The sequence below is a fragment of the Oncorhynchus nerka genome, linkage group LG10 (assembly GCF_034236695.1).
Source record: "Oncorhynchus nerka isolate Pitt River linkage group LG10, Oner_Uvic_2.0, whole genome shotgun sequence".
Lineage (NCBI taxonomy): Eukaryota > Metazoa > Chordata > Actinopteri > Salmoniformes > Salmonidae > Oncorhynchus > Oncorhynchus nerka.
Window position 1 is genome coordinate 50,040,983 of NC_088405.1, and position 17,769 is coordinate 50,058,751.

Genomic DNA, 17,769 nt, shown 5'->3' on the forward strand with positions numbered 1-17,769 from the left:
AGTTTACTGAACAGTTGCAGATAAGAGATAATTGCCCGAGTATCTTTCCTGGACATTTTAGTTTTTCTTGGACGCCTCCGATTAGGTCAGGAGATAACGGTAATTACGTTTGGATGAGTCTTTCTGTTTTCACTCCTCTAACGATCTTTAGTCTTTTTCAAAGCCACAGTAAATACTTTGACTTTCTACTACAGTTAAGTTGTTTTCTTGGTTAGCTTCCTGAAAGCTTGTGTCATGCTGTTCTCGGGGAAATGGGGATACGGAGAGCAGAGTCAGTCTAAAACTATAGTGTTTTGGTGAAAACATTATTTATAGTGTGTAGAAGAAGTAGTCCCCAAGTGTGTTTAACTATTTACTGCAGTGGGCAAAATCAGGGTCTTAAAACAAATCTACTTTGAATCAAAAGTATACACCTCACACACATGGTTATGGGCTTAGAAAAAAGAAGACACCTGTACCATGTCAGATATAGAGTTGAAATATATTCCATTTTGAGTTTGCTTCCCAATATTACACTTTATATACATTACAGAAGAATATAACAAAACTGTTTGACATAGAAACACCAGATTATCTGTGTTTAAAAAAAAAAGTTGATTATGAAATTATGAAAAATATTAATAACATTCCACCCATGAGGACACTAGGTAATTTGACTGCAGGAAAAGGCTACAAGGGCCAGACAGACCTTTGTGTTTAAATTCACTGCTAAGAGCTCCGCTTACAGTACTTTCTTGGTAGACTTCTGAATAAATCATTAAAGACGCACTATGCAGAAATCACTCTGCCATTTCCTGGTTGCTAAAATTATAATAGTTCACCTAATTTCAGTTTATGTGACAAAACAAGCAAGTGTAGTGTAGAGAATCTTTGTACCATCTAAACCGCTGTGAAATATATTTTACATAAACAAAAATATAGTATTTTCAGCTGTTTGAAGCTGGTGTACAAAACCAAAGTAACAGAGGCTAAAACAAAACTTAAGAACAGGAAGCATAGAAATAGCGCACATAGAACATATCTACCGCTTCTTAGACTTGCTTTCAATTAGACAACATTTCTATGTTAATTTGGTTTTGTCTCCCAAAAAGTTACATATTGCAGCTTTGAAGTGGTAGATCTGTTCAACCAGGAAATGGCTGAGATATTTTTGCATGGTGCATCTTTAACTACAGAGTTGAATGGTTTCCATTGGAGACAAGACACTATCAACACATCCCCTTAACAACTTTTTCCAGACGGTTGTGACATTAAGAGAGCAATCAGACAATAATAAGAAAAGACTAAGCATTTCACCAACACTTTTCTTTTCAGTTTTCCTTAAGTATCCATCTGTCTTATTTAACCATGCCAAACGTAACATATCATACTAATTTCAGTGTCCCGGATTGACATTTAATATGTTACGTCTAGTCTATGAGACCAGTTTGGCCTATCAGCTGGTGTAGGATGACATTCAGTACATTCAAGGAAGTGCCTTGTATAAGAAGCGACCAATGGTCTGTGTCTGTTGTCAAGGTGAGGATGTCTGTGAGTTTCACAAAGAAGTGAAGAGGAATATGACATTAGTGTGAAAACTAGAACAACACAAGATCATGATTTTGTGGATATTCACAAAAGGTTATCCAGAGAAGAGTCCTTTGGAGGAAGGATTGACGTCTGTATCTTAAAGCATAATTGGGAAATAATTCATTCAAGTTGGAATGTTTGTGATATTTTGGCCTGACCTAAATGTCTGTTTAGTCCGTTAAGACTCCATAACGTTTCATCTGTAGGTGCTACAAAGCAGACAATGGTCTCATATGAAGCTTCACCACTTGCTATGTAATATGAGTAGTATTTTCTTACAAACATTTAAAAATATTGAAAAAAATAATTTAAAAATGTATCTGGCTAATACTTCAATATATTGTTGACCATAATACACTCTACATGCATATCGACGTTCTGGAGTGGATCTCTGCTACTTATAGACAAATGATCCAATTTGCGACAGCCTGTATACCTTCCCACCTATTTGTTTCGTGTCTCTGGTAGCACACACAAGTCAGCATGGACAGAATGCAAGAGTAGACTAATATGTGCCGTATTCTAATACTTCTCATGTGTCAAATGAGCCTATTGCCATGGTCCTTGCCAAGGTGAGACTTGCAGTCCTGTATATCTGAAATAATTGGATGTTGTAACTTGCATCCAGCCAACCAGGAAAGCAAGCGAAGCAATTGTGGCATTCTTGAAAGTCAAGACGATCCTTGTCCTGCAAAGAAACGTTTCGTTGTTTTATATAGTTGAAAAATAGATTTAGCAAGCAGTAGGCATTTACATATGTGGAGTTGAGCTTTATGCAGTGCCTTCAGAAAGTATTCATACCCCTTGACTTATTACACATTTTGTTGTATTACACCCTGAAATCAACATGGATTAAATCACACATCTACACACAATACCCCTTAAAGAAAACGTTTCAATGTGTTTTTTGAAATATTTGCACATTTCTTGAAAATGAAATACAGAAATATCTCATTTACATAAGTATTCACACCCCTGACTCAATTCGTATTAGAATCACCTTTGGCAGCAATTACAGCGGGCAGTCTTTCTGGGTAAGTGTCTAAGAACTTTGCACACTTGGAAAGTTCAATATTTGCCAATTATCCTTTTCAAAATTCTTTAAGCTCTGTCAAACAGGCATTTTCAAGTCTTGCCATAGATGTTCAAGCCAATTTAAGTCAAAACTGTAACCAGACCACTCAGGAACATTCACTGTCTTCTTGTTAAGCAACTCCAGTGTAGATTTGGCCTTGTGTTTTAGGTTATTGTCCTGCTGAAAGGTGAATTCATCTCCCAGTGTCGAGTGGAAGCAGACCGAGCCAGGTTTTACTCTAAGATTTTGCCTGTGCTTAGCTCCATTACATTTCTTCTGTATCCTGAAAAAAACTCCCCACTTAACAATTACAAGCATACCCATAACATGATGCAACCACCACTATGCTTGAAAATATGGAGAGTGGTACTCAGTAAGTGTTGTATTGGATTTGCCCCAAACATAACACCTGTATTCAAGACCATTTTTTTTTGCAGTATTACTTTAGTGCCTTGTTGCAAACAGAATGCATGTTTTGGAATATTTTAATTCTGTACAGGCTTCCTTCTTTTCACTCTTTCAATTAGGTTAGTATTGTGGAGTAACTACAATGTTGTTGAAGCATCTAACTTCTCTCCTATAACAGTTAAACTCTGTAACTGTTTTAAAGTCACCATTGGCCTCATGGTGAAATCCCTGAGCGGTTTCCTTCCTCTCTGGCAATTGAGTTAGGAAGGATGCCTGTGTCTTTGTATTGACTGGGTGTATTGATACAGCAATATGAAATGTAATTAATAACTTTACCATGGTCAAACGGATATATATTTGTATTTTTACCCATGTAACAAAACAGTAGGTGCCCTTTTTTGCTAGACGCTGGAAAACCTCAGTGGTCGTTGTGGTTGAATCTATGTTTGAAATTCACTGCTCGACTGAGGGACCTTACAGATAATTGTTTGTGTGGGTTGCAGAGATGAGCTAGTCACTGTTAAACACTATTATTGCACACAGAGGGAGTACATGCAACTTATGTGAATTTCTACACCTGAACGTATTTAGGTTTGCCATAACAAAGGGGTAGGATTACGTATTGACTCAAGACATTTCGGGATTTTATTTTTCCTTTATTTGTAAACATCTAAAAAAAAAACATAATTCCACTTTGACATTATGGGGTATTGTGTGCAGGCCAGTGACAAAACAAATCTACATTTGATCCATTTTAAATTCAGGCTGTAACAATTTTTATTTATTTTTTAAAGTCAAGGGATGTGATGAATCATTTCTGAAGGCACTGTAGTTATGTGATGACATCACCAAGCCCCACGTACCTTCGAAATTATTCGGCAATCATCATGTATTCGAAAAAACACGGGTTACATAATTTGCCGCAATAAACAAAGAAAAACAAAAGAAAAAACCCCACCCCTGTCAAATGGATAAACATTTTGTTGATCTTTAGAACATTTATTCTATTGCTGCAGTTTCCATTACACATGTTGCAGTGTTATTTGCGACATAGCTTTTGCTTTGTAGTATAAACTTCAATGGAAACCTGCCTAACATGCACATATTTCTCTTTAAAATGGACCATTACTTTAAAACTAGCAAAGATCCTACTCTGGAACTTAGATATGCCCATTGAATATATTATGTTCAACAATAGAAAAATTTGCCAAATCAAAAATGGTACATTTTACATGTCTATATTTTACAAAATGCATTAATTAATGTAAGACAATTATTATTTAACTCCAAATACTACTCATATTACAGAGAAATCTGTAAAACACTATCGCGTCTTAAAGCTGCAATCGGTAACGGTGAAACTGCAATATTACAATAGCAAAGAAGTTTAAACAGGGAACACTGTTTTTTCCCTCAGACATCAGCACATCATTGCACGCGCGATAGAAAAGTATAGAATGTACTACTTATATCCTTCCTGTTTGGCCCTGTCCGGGGGTATCATCAGATGGGGTCACAGTATCTCCTGACCCCTCCTGTCTCAGCCTCCAGTATTTATGCTGCAGTAGTTTATGTGTCGGGGGGCTAGGGTCAGTTTCTTATATCTGGAGTACTTCTCCTGTCTTATCCGGTGTCCTGTGTGAATTTAAGTATGCTTCCTCTAATTCTCTCTTTCTTTCTCTCTCTCTCGGAGGACCTGAGCCGTAGGACCATGCCTCAGGACTACCTGGCATGATGACTCCTTGCTGTCCCCAGTCCACCTGGCCGTGCTGCTGCTCCAGTTTCAACTGTTCTGCCTGCGGCTATGGAATCCTGACGTGTTCACCGGATGTGCTACCTGTCCCAGACCTATTATTTGACCATGCTAGTCATTTATGAACATTTGAACATCTTGGCCATGTTCTGTTATAATCTCCACCCGGCACAGCCAGAAGAGGACTGGTCACCCCTCATAGCCTGGTTCCTCTCTAGGTTTCTTCCGAGGTTTTGGCCTTTCTAGGGAGTTTTTCCTAGCCAACGTGCTGCAACACCTTCATACTGGGTTTCTGTACAGCACTTTGAGATATCAGCTGATGGACAAAGGGCTATATAAATACATTTGATTTGATTTACAAATGTTTTTTTACAAAACAAATGCGCTTGGTGCGGCCAATGGCTCTGTTTTGCCTAGCGCGGATCGCAGCTTTAAAAGGAGGCCCAGGTAAGGCCAAAAAAGATACAAATGTCAAATACATGTCAACAATCCTTCCTCCAAAGGACTCTTCTATCGATTAAATGATATGAAACTCCCCAAAATCATGAGCTTGTTTTGTTCTAATTTCACGAGGAATCACCCATTAGCTTCTGTTGAATTAAAACAGTTGTTTCTTTACTTAGATATTTTCAAAAATATAGAAAAGAAAAACAGGTCAGTTCATGTCACTACTGCTGAAATAACCCCAAGTGAGTAGGTCAACATAAACTTGTTGAATTCACTTAGCTACGCACTACAAGTGGATCAAATAGAACATGTAATAAACACAATAGAACCCAATAGTCCTACATCCAAAAAACATATGACAGCACACTCAAAGAGATGCAGTGTAGTAAACATCATTTTCCATTGTCACACACACACAACGTGTTTGCTGGCTCAGATTACTCTTGCAGTGTAAAATGTATAGGCTACTTGTGACTGAGTGTCATCGACTTTCCCACCTCATATTCTATTGGACATTATCCTTGTATTCAGTTTCTTGAAAAAGGATCTCAGTTTGCACAGCTTGCATTTCTTCTTCTTTTTATTCCTCCCTTTCTTATAAACCCCGTTCCATTTCGGCTCGTCCTCGTCCCCCCCGACCCAGGGTACCCAGGCCCCCCCGTTGCGGTCTGGATTGGCCCGGGGATCGTCGGCGGGGAACCTAACAGGGACGGCAGTGCAGTTGTAGTAGGCCAGACGTTCTAGCAGCTTCTTGACCACATCAGGCCTCTGCACAGCCATGTCACTGCGTTCATAGGGGTCTCCTGTGATGTTGAAGAGCCACACAGACTTCCCTGTTCCCTCAGTGTTCCGCTCCAGGTTCCACCAGCTGCCTGGGAAGTTGGCCAGTACCTGTGGTGGGACCCAGTCTCCATGGCCCGGGTCCCCTGTTAGCAGCTTCCAGTCCCCCACCCGGATGGCAGCTTGGACCGAGGTGTCCCACACATGCTGGGCCTCCTGTCCAGACCCAGACGCCAGGCCAGAGCGCCGGTGGAGTGGGTCAATGTTATGGAGGATCTCCAGGCGTGGGGACTCCCTGCCCTCACTGATAGTTGGCCATACATTGTAGCCGTCAAGACCTTCAGTCTGTGACACGTTACCCCCAGCCAGACCAACCAGGGTTGGGTACCAGTCAGTGATGTGCAAGAGGGCCTTGGAAACCCTCCGCTTGTGACGCAGCAGGGGGCTGTGTACGAAGCCCACCCCACGGACCCCTCCCTCCCAGTAGGTCCCCTTACGCCCTCGCAGGGGCCAGTTACTCCCCCCAGTGAACGGCTGGGCACCGTTGTCCGTGGAGAAGATGAGCACACTGTTGCGGTAGTAGCCATACTTGCGCAGAGCGTAGGTGACATTGCGCACAGCCTCGTCGACGATGGACACCATGGCTGCGTACTTCCTTCTGGCTACGTTCCCCATCCCGCGGTAGGGGTAGATGTAGGCCTTGGGTGACTGAAGGGGCGTGTGGACAGCCTGGAGGGAGAGGAACATGAACAGGGGCTGGTGGGACGGATCGTGAGTGGATAGGATCTTGCGTACCCTCTGCGTGTAGAGGTGGGTGGAGAACTTGCCTCCACGGCCCCAGGCCACGGTTTCACCCTCGTGGAGGTCGTAGCCACACAGGCCTGGTCCGTCACAGGAGCCATACGTGTAGTAGTCCACGCTGCCCGTCAGAGAGCCAAAGTAGCTGTGGAAGCCTCGGCGCGTGGGCAGACACTCCTTCCTGTAGAAGCCAAGGTGCCATTTGCCCACCATGTGAGTAGCGTACCCCGCTTCCTGCAGCCGCTGTGGGAGCGTGGTCATGTCCAGAGGGAGGCAGTTGGGCTGGCGAGGCCGGATGATAGAGTGCTGGAGGCCTGTGTGGATCTGGTATCTGTGTAGGGAGAAATAATGTCCAACATTCATCTTCATTCATTGTGTAAAATAAACCCATTCAACGCTGGAGCTGATAAATAGAGTCATGATGCTGAGAACACTCTTATTGAAGATACACTTTCCACACAGATAAGTAGGCTGTGATCTACCAACCATTAAATTACTAGGTGGTTGGCAAAGCTTGTTTTACAGTCTGAGTGCAGCTTTCAAGACATACTAGGCAATTCATTAAGTCAATTAGTCTTGAAGGAAACTCTTCTAAACATTAGCATCTGTTTTCAGCCAGAAGTGTACGACAGCTTGTCACCCACCAGGGAAGGAGAAGGGTACTGTTGGGATACTTTGCAAGGATATGGGTGAGAGAGCAAAGGAATGTTGCAGGAATCAGAAGAACGAGTATATCCCCCTATTGAACTATAGTAAACACCACAATGGCTGATGTTGAAAAGGTGCTGCGACCACTAACAGAAATACCAAAACATTCCAGGTAAAAGAAGAGATATTGAAGTTTTCATCAGTCCGGAACATGTACCTATTTTTATTACTGTGTAGTACTTCAGTTACACTGTACCACATGAAAACACTTGCACCTTGTCCCTATATAACGTTTGTCTGGCCAGCCACCCAGGTTCTTAGCGTGGTCTGATATTTGGGTGGTCTACACTGCAGTAAGCAGACGCACTCCACTTCCTTCAGACCAAGTCCCTTCCTCCCACGACCCACACCAAAGTCCAAATGAGCATGTGGTGAGAGAGAGTCCACTGAGAGTTCATGTAATGGGTGACGCAGTGCAGATATGCACACACCTATACAGAAACAGTCCATAGCTCTATTCTCCCTCTCTCTCCCTTCCAGCTTTAATAACAGCCAATAGGATGGTGTCTATTAGGCCTTGGCCTTCCGTCCACATCTCTTTCAGGCACATAGGGAGTGTGTCATGTCCTCACTCCTCAGCCCAAAAAAAAACAACTGTCTTGCTCCTGTCCCCCTGTGGGTTGTTCATTAGCTGAGAGTTGCTGGAGAGATAACAGATCATTCAATTCTTCTTAGAAACACTGGAGTGAAACTCTGGGGTGAACTGTGTCTTTCTGCGAGAGATCCTCTAGAGACAGGCTACCAACCAACCCCATTACACGCACGCACACACACACACACACACACTCAAATCAAATAAATATCACATTTATTTATATAGCCCTTCGTATATCGGCTGATATCTCAAAGTGCTGTACAGAAACCTAGCCTAAAACCCCAAACAGCAAGCAATGCAGGTGTTGAAGCACGTTGGCCAGGAAAAACTCCCTAAAAAGGCCAAAACCTAGGAAGAAACTTAGAGAGGAACCACACACACACACACACACACACACACACACACACACACACACACACACACACACTGACGGCCCCACAGCTATTGTTCAGGATGCAGAGCAGCAGCTGTGTGGTATGTCGGTCAAGCAAACCCTGCAATGAAAAAAATTACACAGAGCTCCTCGCAATCCACTTTCACAAAATGTTTCCACAAACGTACATTGTCCTGATAAGACCTCCCCCAAGCTGTGAACTTTAAGAGATGTTAGGACATATCAACAAGTATAACCTACTCTGAGTACTAATGATAGAGGGAATATAGCCCGTGTGTGTTTCAGACAAATTAACTTTGAGGAGTCAAGGACTCCATCTAAGCATTCGTGTCGTTCCCTTTCAATTATTTTCCTACCCGGGCGCTCATATGGTTGTGTTTATCCAGTCTTTAGCAGCCCTCATCCATTGTTTCACAATACTGGCCTCATCCTGCAGCTCTCCACGTTGCTCTCAACAGCAGATGTTTCTGCTCATGTACCCTGGGTAGAAACAGAGGTATCTACTACAGCATTGATCTTCTCCAACAGTTTACAGCTCTTTCCTGGTAAGTTATAGTAGAATAAGTGACTATTTGGCAAATGACAGTATCCCTGACCTCTATTGTAGATGTATTCAATCTCTGTTCAATGTCTGTGGGAAAAACGAACCAATGTTGTTTAGCTTTCCCAACTCGCCTTCATTCGCTGAGAATTCCTAACTTTATGAATGATCATCTAACTCATCTGTTATGACATACTGTCGATGCCAGCAGTAGTACTTCCAGTAAATGTTGTGGTTGCTCTGGATGAGTCAGCTCAAGGGACACAGCATCAGTGCAAACATTTAACAGTTGTTTTCAGTGCTGGATGAGACATTTCAAAGTACTCTACATATGTTAGGGCACTGCACTGTTCAGTCTTTTTTAAATATTTTTTTTGTATACCTTTATTTAACTAGGCAAGTCAGTTAAGAACAAATTCTTATTTACAGTGACAGCCTAGGAACAGTGGGTTTAACTGCCTTGTTCAGGGGCAGAACGACATATTTTTTAGGGACTCTGAGTCTTAGGGACTCTTAGGCCCTAAAGGAAACACAAGTTGGCTAACAAAGGAATGCCTTGTACCATGCATGCACATATTTATCACCAAACGCAACCAGCATCTTGATCAGGAGATGATGCATTATAACGTTTTGTGGTTTCTCTATACTTGTAATTACTCACCTGGCTGTACACTGTCATTGCCGATAATGTTGCCTACATAAAACAATACGTGTTATGTTTAATCTGTGATCAAGAGAACCAATTACAAGCATATGTGCGAGGATATCCGTGTCAAAACGCCTGATGCTGATGGTGAGGCTTTTATGCTTACCTGCCCGTGATCAACTGACTGCGTGACGGAGTGCAGATAGGTTGAACATAGTAATTCTCCAGCTTCACCCCCTCCGCGGCCAGTTTGTCCAGAGTTGGAGTCCGAATGTCCGGGTTGTGATAACCTATGTCATTGAAGCCTTGGTCATCCGTAAGTATGAATATAATGTGTGGTGGTTGCTTAGGCTCAAACGTAATAGAGGCATCGTTTTGAGTGTGCTCCTCCACTTGATTCGGCTTGATCCAGTCCATGGATAGGTAGCCAAAACTTAGCAAACTGACCATTGAGAGGCTGGTAACTGCGTGCATTTTTACTGATTTTAGAGTGCACTTGGACAGAGTCGTTAGGGTACTCGCACTCTAGTCTCTGGTTTATATTTTTGCATTACACACATTCTTGAAATAATACGTATACACACGCGCGTAATTGATGATCCTAGGATGCAGAGTGGAAACATTGTTTCTGCCGCAGATTCTCATTCGTCATCATGACGGTCTTCTGCGTTTACAACGTCCAAGCTTCTCTTCTGTAAACTTGACCTCTAAACTTTGAAAGCTACTACTGCACATTATAAAGTTGCATCGTTTCCAGGCGCGCTGATAACCATTCCCTAGTCCCCACTAAACACTGGCCGGCCAAGTATGGTTTGATATTTACAGTAGCCTACATTAGCCTATCTTTTCCACTATTTCTCCTCTCAGTGGTTGTTGTTAACTCCGCCCGCGTCTCATCACCGAACATGAAACAAGACCCCTTCATGGACCCACCCTCTGCCCCTGGTACAAGAAAAGCCCGGTGCGGCTCATCTCAAGGAAAGTTGTCTAGACCCTGCATTGAAAAAAAAAAAAAAATTCTTATGCTACAAGGTCTTTTTTAAACGAACATAAATAAAAAATCTCGGATTACGGGTAGAATCGCTCTATTGTTACAGTTAAAATGGGAGTAGGCTACAGTGAACATACCACAATTAGGCCTTTCTTGTGCTCAAGCATGCCCGTGTTATTTAAGGAGCTGCATTTCAAAAGTTCTACGACATACTTTATATTTTCATGACATGATAGTAACTCTATTATTTAATGTCAGAATGGGAGTAGGTAGGCTTCAGTCCACCTACATGTAGGCTTATGCTGTGGCTACTGCTGTATTCCAGAGGTTGTGTGAGAGAGGAGAGAATCATGAAACAGGACACCTACCTCCTAATCAGTCTATGTGTGCAGTAATCTAGCACTGCATTACATATCCCTTTATAGACTCCATGCCCTCGGCTAGGATGCGGCTACAAAGAGAAGGTACAGTTGAAGTCTGAAGTTTACATGCACGTAGGTTGGAGTCATGAAAACTTGTTTTTCAACCACTCCACAAATTTCTTGTTAACAAACTATAGTTTTGGCAAGTCGGTTAGGACATCTACTTTGTGCATGACACAAGTCATTTTTCCAATAATTATTTACAGTGGGTCAGATGCTGGAGGAAACAGGTACAAAATCATCTATATCCACAGTCAAACGAGTCCTATATCGACATAACCTGAAAGGCCGCTCAGCAAGGAAGGAGCCACTGCTCCAAAACCGCCATAAAAAAGCCAAACTACGGTTTGCAACTGCACATGGGGACAAAGATCATACTTTTTGGTGAAATGTCCTCTGGTCTGACGAAACAAAATATAACTGTTTGGCCATAATGACCATCACTATGTTTGGAGGAATAAAGGGGAGGCTTACAAGCCGAAGATCACCATCCCAACCGTGAAGCACGGGGGTGGCAGCATCATGTTCTGGGGGTTCGTTGCTTCAGTTCTGGGGGTTCGTTGCGGACTGGTGCACTTCACAAAATAGATGGCATCATGAGGAGGGAAATTATGTGGATATATTGAAGCAACTTCTCAAGACATCAGTCAGGAAGATAAAGCTTGGTCGCAAATGGGTCTTCCAAATGGACAATGACCCCAAGCATACTTCCAAAGTTGTGGCAAAATGGCTTAAGGACAACAAAGTCAAGGTATTGGAGTGGCCATCACAAAGCCCGGACCTCAATCCTATAGACAATTTGTGGGCAGTATTTAAATAGCATGTAGGCAAGGCGTATTGTCAAGGAGGCCTATAAACCTGACTCAGTTACACCAGATCTGTCAGGAGGAATGGGCCAAAATTCACCCAACTTATTGTGGGAAGCTTGTGGAAGGCTACCTGAAAAGTTTGACCCAAGTTAAACAATTTAAAGGCAATGCTACCAATACTAGTTGAGTGTATGTAAACTTCTGACCCACTGGGAATATGATGAATGAAATAAAAGCTGAAATAAATCATTCTCTCTACTGTTATTCTGACATGTCACATTCTTAAAATAAAGTGGTGATCCTAACTGACCTAAGAAAGGGACTTTTTACTAGGATTAAATGTCAGGAATTGTGAAAAACAAGAGTTTAAATGTATTTGGCTAAGGTGTAACTTCCAACTTCAACTGTATATGTAAGATTGATGGAGAATCAGATTTACCTGTCACCATTAGAGGCCCCTGCAATATACTTGTGTTTTCACATGGTACGCTTCATGCTGTCAAATAAAACACACACTAACAACAGGGATGTAAAGTACTTAAGTAAAATACTTTAAAGTTCTACTTAAGTTGTTTTGTGGGGTATCTGTACTTTACTTGACTATTTATATTTTTGACAACTTTTACTTTTACCCCACTACATTCCTATCGAAGATAATGTACTTTTTACCCCATATATTTTCCTTGACTCCCAAAAGTTACATTTTTTTTAATGCTTAACGGGACAGGAAAATGGTCCAATTCACACACTTATAAAGAGAACATCCCTGGTCATCACTACTGTCTCTGATCTGGCGGAAAATGGCTGAGGTGGTAGGCAACAGGGAAATGTGTCATGTTCCAAATACTTCATTTGTAAATTATTATTATTAGTGTTGGAGTGTGCACCTGGCTATCAATAAATGTAAAAAAAAAAAAGAATATTAATATATTATTATTAATATAGGGAATTTGGAATGATTTACACTTTTACTTTTGATACTTATGTATTAGTTTAGCAATTGCATTTACTTTTGATACTTAAGTATATTTAAAACCAAATACTTTTAGACTTACTCAAGTAGCATTTTCCTGGGTGACTTTCACTTGAGTCATTTTCTATTAAGGTCTATCTACTTTTACTCAAATATGACAATTGGGTACTTTTTTCCACCACTGCCTAACAAGTACATCCCTCTTCCCTCTATACCCCTAGGCACAATATTACCTTTACAGTGCAACGAAAGTGTGCCAGAAGTTCATCCGATTTCACTCAACACAAAGCAAGGATTTTGCTGCTTCCCTGCGACGCCACCACCAAAAAGTTATCATAGCACAATGTCAAGTGTCAAGAATCCACCAACGTTGCCTGACTAACATCTATGCCTGCAAATGTTTTCTTTATCAACTGTTTTCTTTTTTTGAATAGGAAGTATGCCTGTGTACCTAGAATAACCTTGTTGACCAGCCCCAGGGCAGAGGAGGGTCTCTGCTGCCATGGGGTTAGCTTTAGCTCCAGTGTTAGTGTTTAACTTGGCTGCAACTGGATATTTATGGTCCACCTGGGCATTAGGAAACAGACAGTGGGTTTTTAACCGCTCTGTAGCATTCCACCATTGAAACATTGATTTTCTCACTCCGTTTTCCACTGGAGAGGGAAGTGACTCCGATTATTAATCTTAGTTCATAAGAGCTGTCTTCCATAGTTTCGTTACTGAGGTTTTTGAAAACGTTCTGTTTGCCTTTTGTCCATGAAAGTCCTTTCCTCCCACACTGAAAAAGGAAATAGGTATTTGTAAGGAGACACAGCATTAACAACTTTGAAACTGTACAGCTTTGTGAAAGGGAATGTTCCAACAAAACAGAGAGCATGAAAGTGAACTCTATTGATTTTCTAGCGAATTGATGGATTAATCGTCCTCGGTGGTTGAAGTGTGTGTGAAGTCGCAGGATACGGTGCAAACGCCCTAAATGCAAAGACCTGCTTTGAGAGGGGGTGTAGTTGTAACACTCACAGCAAGCAGGGCGTTAGACTTTATTAGACCGCAATAATACCAAAACATTCACCGGATTTGTTCTGGCATTAGTCAGGATTACATGAAACTTTACTTGGCTGTATGTTTATTGACAGAGATTTAATGCCATTAGCAGTTCTTCTGTCAACCCATGTAAGATTTTATTTGTGAGGGAAAAATATTTTCTTTCCTTCCCCTCCCCTCCCATCCCTTGGCACAAAGTAACAGCCAATAGGGGAGTTGTCAATGGGCATTCATTCATTGAACAGGTTACTGATTATGCATGGTTATGCATTTCCTCTTTACTAGAGTAAGCCTACTTCTCTTTCACACGTGTATTTCAGTGGTATAGTTGCTGTAGTTGTCTGTACTGTAGTAATGTGATTGAAATAACGATAAGAATGCAAAAATCACAGTACAGATTGGTATTTGAGATCCGATATCATTTTTTACTGAATGGCAGACAATGGTCGGCCAATGATCATTCATGTTAGAAGATGTTCCTATATTTAAAGTGGTTGGGCCAGAGGAATGAGCTGTTGGCATTGGTGGAAGGAAAAATAAGAGGAGGAAACAGGCAAACGTGTCATGTTCCAACATGGAAAGCACAAGACTATGCCCATGCGGTTAGCGTTCATATTTACTCTACTCACTGAAACTCACACAGCTGCTCCAGCATTTATCTGACGGTTTTGTCATGTAATACATACAGAGAGTAAATGAGACAATGTGTTAATGGTTCATTGACCATCTTAGCGATATGGTTTAGCATGAGAAGATATTTCTAGTCACATGAACCAAAGTTTGAACAGGAAGAGTCTGTTTTTTGGTTGGGCTGATTTAGCACATATCTATTATTTAACAGAGCCAGAAGCCAGGTATGACAGATTAGAAAATGTGTTCTGTGATTAGTTGTTCTTTGTTTAGTTTTATTTTGTATACATGGCAGTTAAAATCTGAATTTCGTATCCCAAAGCACATAACAAAACAATAACACTAACACAGTAGGGAAGCTAGGGACTGGAAGAATGAATGACGAATTGAAGCAGTTACGATGGCATTATAGGTGGAGGAACTTCAGGCATGGATGGTCACGGAGGAAGGAGCCGGTCAGTCAGCTCACCTCACTATCCTGTCTCCAATGTCCTTGCTCCGGGCTTAGTAGCTTGATGGTTAGATAACTAGCTATCTACTCCTCTCCAATAACTCTGTGTATCACCCACTTGAGTGATGCTAACATTACTGTTGCCACAGGGTGCTGAAAGCTCCACCACACATAATTAAAATCCAGCGCAGGCAAAAAGTCCAAGCAAAATTCTTGCTTGAGAAATTACTCTTTGCTAAGAAGCTACTTGTCTCTTTTTAACCATTTTATTTTAAAACAATCACAGTAAGGTACTTAATTTAAACCAGAAATGATTTGATAAGAGATAAAACAGAACAGCTGCATTAGAACTTTAAAAGGTAAAGAGAGTATATTCACTAGTACAAGCCATCTTCATATACAGTTCTCTACTTTTCATGAAGTCAGCGTTTGGGCATTCAAGTCCAATGAGTGCTGTCCTCTACATGTGCATACTTATGGTTCTAAACATGCATTTTAAGGCAGGATCCCCCCCACTTTGTTTTAGGGAACATCTGTACTGTGATACATCCAACAGATTTTAACCATATATTTTATACATGTAGTAACCTTGCTAAACCAGGCATGTGTTGACATGGAAAGGCAAAATAGTCATACCATCCTAGTCGAAGTGTTGATTGAACTGGGTACAGTAACTAACACATTTGCACTGCATGAAAGTTGGCAAATACACTGAAGATGGGGTTTGCAAAGTTACCTAATTCTAAAATGCTTTAGATATTAATATATGCTTGGTTTAGCGTGGCTAGCAGTGTAGTACTCTAGCATGTTGAGTTTTATTTTCTGGTCTTTAAGCTATGAACACTGCCACAGAACGTTCTGTGGAAGGAAAGGGATTAAGATATTTCAGTCACATTCTTGTGAAAACAATGAACTCCTCTCCCATTTGTCATTTCTGATGGTTTATTGATAATGATGAACATGGTTCTTTTAATCTGGTTTCTTTACTCAAAAGCTAATTACTGAAGTGTTTATCTATAGCATGAATATAAAACTACATTGTTGCCAGACACTTGTGTGTAAACCTTATACTGCAATGCGGATAGCCTGGTCGCATCGTCTCGGACAGACCATTGGGTACATAGAACAAGCTTCATTAACCTTCCGAGTTTGACAGTATTGGGTGCACATCAACTCATTTACTTATCAACATCAGCACTCCTACAAGCTTCACATTCCTATGAATAGAATGAAATTCACATGAACACATCAACGCAGCAGCTTGTCACAAGTTAGTACTCAGATTTATTAAAACAGCAATAGAGATGTGATACACATGTAAATTTACAAAATCACTGTCTTCGGGGCAGCTGGATTGGTCATGCTTTTGATTTCACAACTGTCTCCAGCGCTTTAGCCACTTGGTCAGCGTTCATATTGTCAAGGGCCACACTGCTCTCTTTACCAAAATCTGCAAAACAAGTACATTTGAAAGAACCAAATGAATACATGGCCATAAACATTGCAGTTGAATTGGCATACAGTGAAACATGTTTATCACCTAGCTACTGAAATAATGCTCTCACCATATCTTGCCCAAAGCTTAGGCTGAACACCTGAGCACTCCCTGATGAGGATGGGGAATGTGGGGTTTGCCTTCTTCAGTTCCACATAGTGCTGCTCCACAAAATCCCTGAAGAACATGGAATAAACAGTGAAATAGTTATTTCACCATTTCATAACACTAGTTACTACTCCATATAGTAGTGAAATAGCAAGCTATTAAACAAGGGAGACAATCGTCTCACTGGTAACGGGAAAGCGCAATGCAGCTGACTGATAAAGCGGCCTCATTTAGATGTATAATGTTGAATTAATATCACGATAAATCATATAAAGGATGTTGTAGAGCTGTATGTAGCTAGATAGGTGAGTGGTCTGCAAATTATTTCAGTTGAGCTGATTGCAATTGTTTGCTAACCTACTATGTTCACATGTAACGTTAACACCTGTCTGGCAGTGCAGTAGCTTGTGCTAGTTATGAGTAACGCGGTGACCGCTAGCGAAGTACCTAACATAGCTATGGTGATAATTCTAATATTGGATAACACATTTCGATTCCGTGAACATATAACTGCCGTCACGTTTGAGAAATTACCTTGCTCCTTGACTCGCAGGCGATGTCTGGCACAAATGTAGACGAAGCTCTCGAAGGTTTTTAGCAAGGTTAGAGCCAATGCCTCGTACTACGGCAGCGGCCATGATGTTTTTTTCTGCTTTGGGTGAATATTCCTGAACACGCCCATCTCTCAACAACAAATCATTTAAAAGAAGTGTTGTAATTTGAACCAATCACTTTCCACGTTCAAGATGAACGTAAAATTCGGGCCAAGAAGAACACCAATCGATGAAGATTGCCACAAGTCATTTATATCAAAATTAATCTAGCCGTCATTATACATTTAACTTCACGCTAACTCTTATGTAACAGTTGATCACAAACTCGATATGTTACTTGAGAGTGTGATCAATTTATTTCAAAATGCCCAAACGAGAACGAGAGAGAAGCTAAATTACGTTTATTTTGAATTTGTTTGAGCTAACGTTATACCAAATATGTTCTCATTGTTCTATCTGGGGTTATACATTAGCTAGTTTTGGCGTTTGCTTATAGCTAGTTAATTAACTAACGTTACAGTGGTGGAAAAAGTACAGACACAGTAATAGAAAATGATTCAAGTAAAGGAGTAAGTCAC

The 17,769-nt window shown here is 41.1% G+C and overlaps 2 protein-coding genes across 2 annotated transcripts; both read right to left on the minus strand.

Moving 5' to 3' along the window:
• Positions 1-462: 462 nt before the first annotated feature.
• LOC115135461 (arylsulfatase I-like) lies at positions 463-10,598 on the minus strand. Its single transcript, XM_029670165.2, has 2 exons — positions 9,881-10,598; positions 463-7,161 (listed from the first exon to the last, which is right to left on the minus strand). Exons 1-2 carry the CDS (start codon positions 10,186-10,188, stop codon positions 5,751-5,753), a joined length of 1,719 nt encoding a protein of 572 aa, XP_029526025.1. The 5' UTR covers positions 10,189-10,598; the 3' UTR covers positions 463-5,750.
• A 5,697-nt stretch (positions 10,599-16,295) lies between these two features.
• Positions 16,296-17,305, minus strand: LOC115135462 (NADH dehydrogenase [ubiquinone] 1 alpha subcomplex subunit 2-like). Its single transcript, XM_029670166.2, has 3 exons — positions 17,172-17,305; positions 16,600-16,706; positions 16,296-16,484 (listed from the first exon to the last, which is right to left on the minus strand). The coding sequence occupies exons 1-3, from the start codon at positions 17,273-17,275 to the stop codon at positions 16,393-16,395; spliced, it is 303 nt and encodes a 100-aa protein (XP_029526026.1). The 5' UTR covers positions 17,276-17,305; the 3' UTR covers positions 16,296-16,392.
• Between the last annotated feature and the right edge of the window lie 464 nt (positions 17,306-17,769).

Bases quoted from the DNA above. Each gene is read 5' to 3' on its own strand.
- LOC115135461 (XM_029670165.2), bottom strand. From the start codon at position 10,188: ATGCACGCAGTTACCAGCCTCTCAATGGTCAGTTTGCTAAGTTTTGGC. The intron at 7,162-9,880 runs GTAAGCATAAAA...CTCCCTACACAG, and splicing joins AGTCAGTTGATCACGGGCAG to ATACCAGATCCACACAGGCC.
- LOC115135462 (XM_029670166.2), bottom strand. From the start codon at position 17,275: ATGGCCGCTGCCGTAGTACGAGGCATTGGCTCTAACCTTGCTAAAAAC. The intron at 16,707-17,171 runs GTAATTTCTCAA...CATGTTCTTCAG, and splicing joins CCTGCGAGTCAAGGAGCAAG to GGATTTTGTGGAGCAGCACT. The intron at 16,485-16,599 runs GTGAGAGCATTA...CTTGTTTTGCAG, and splicing joins TAAGCTTTGGGCAAGATATG to ATTTTGGTAAAGAGAGCAGT.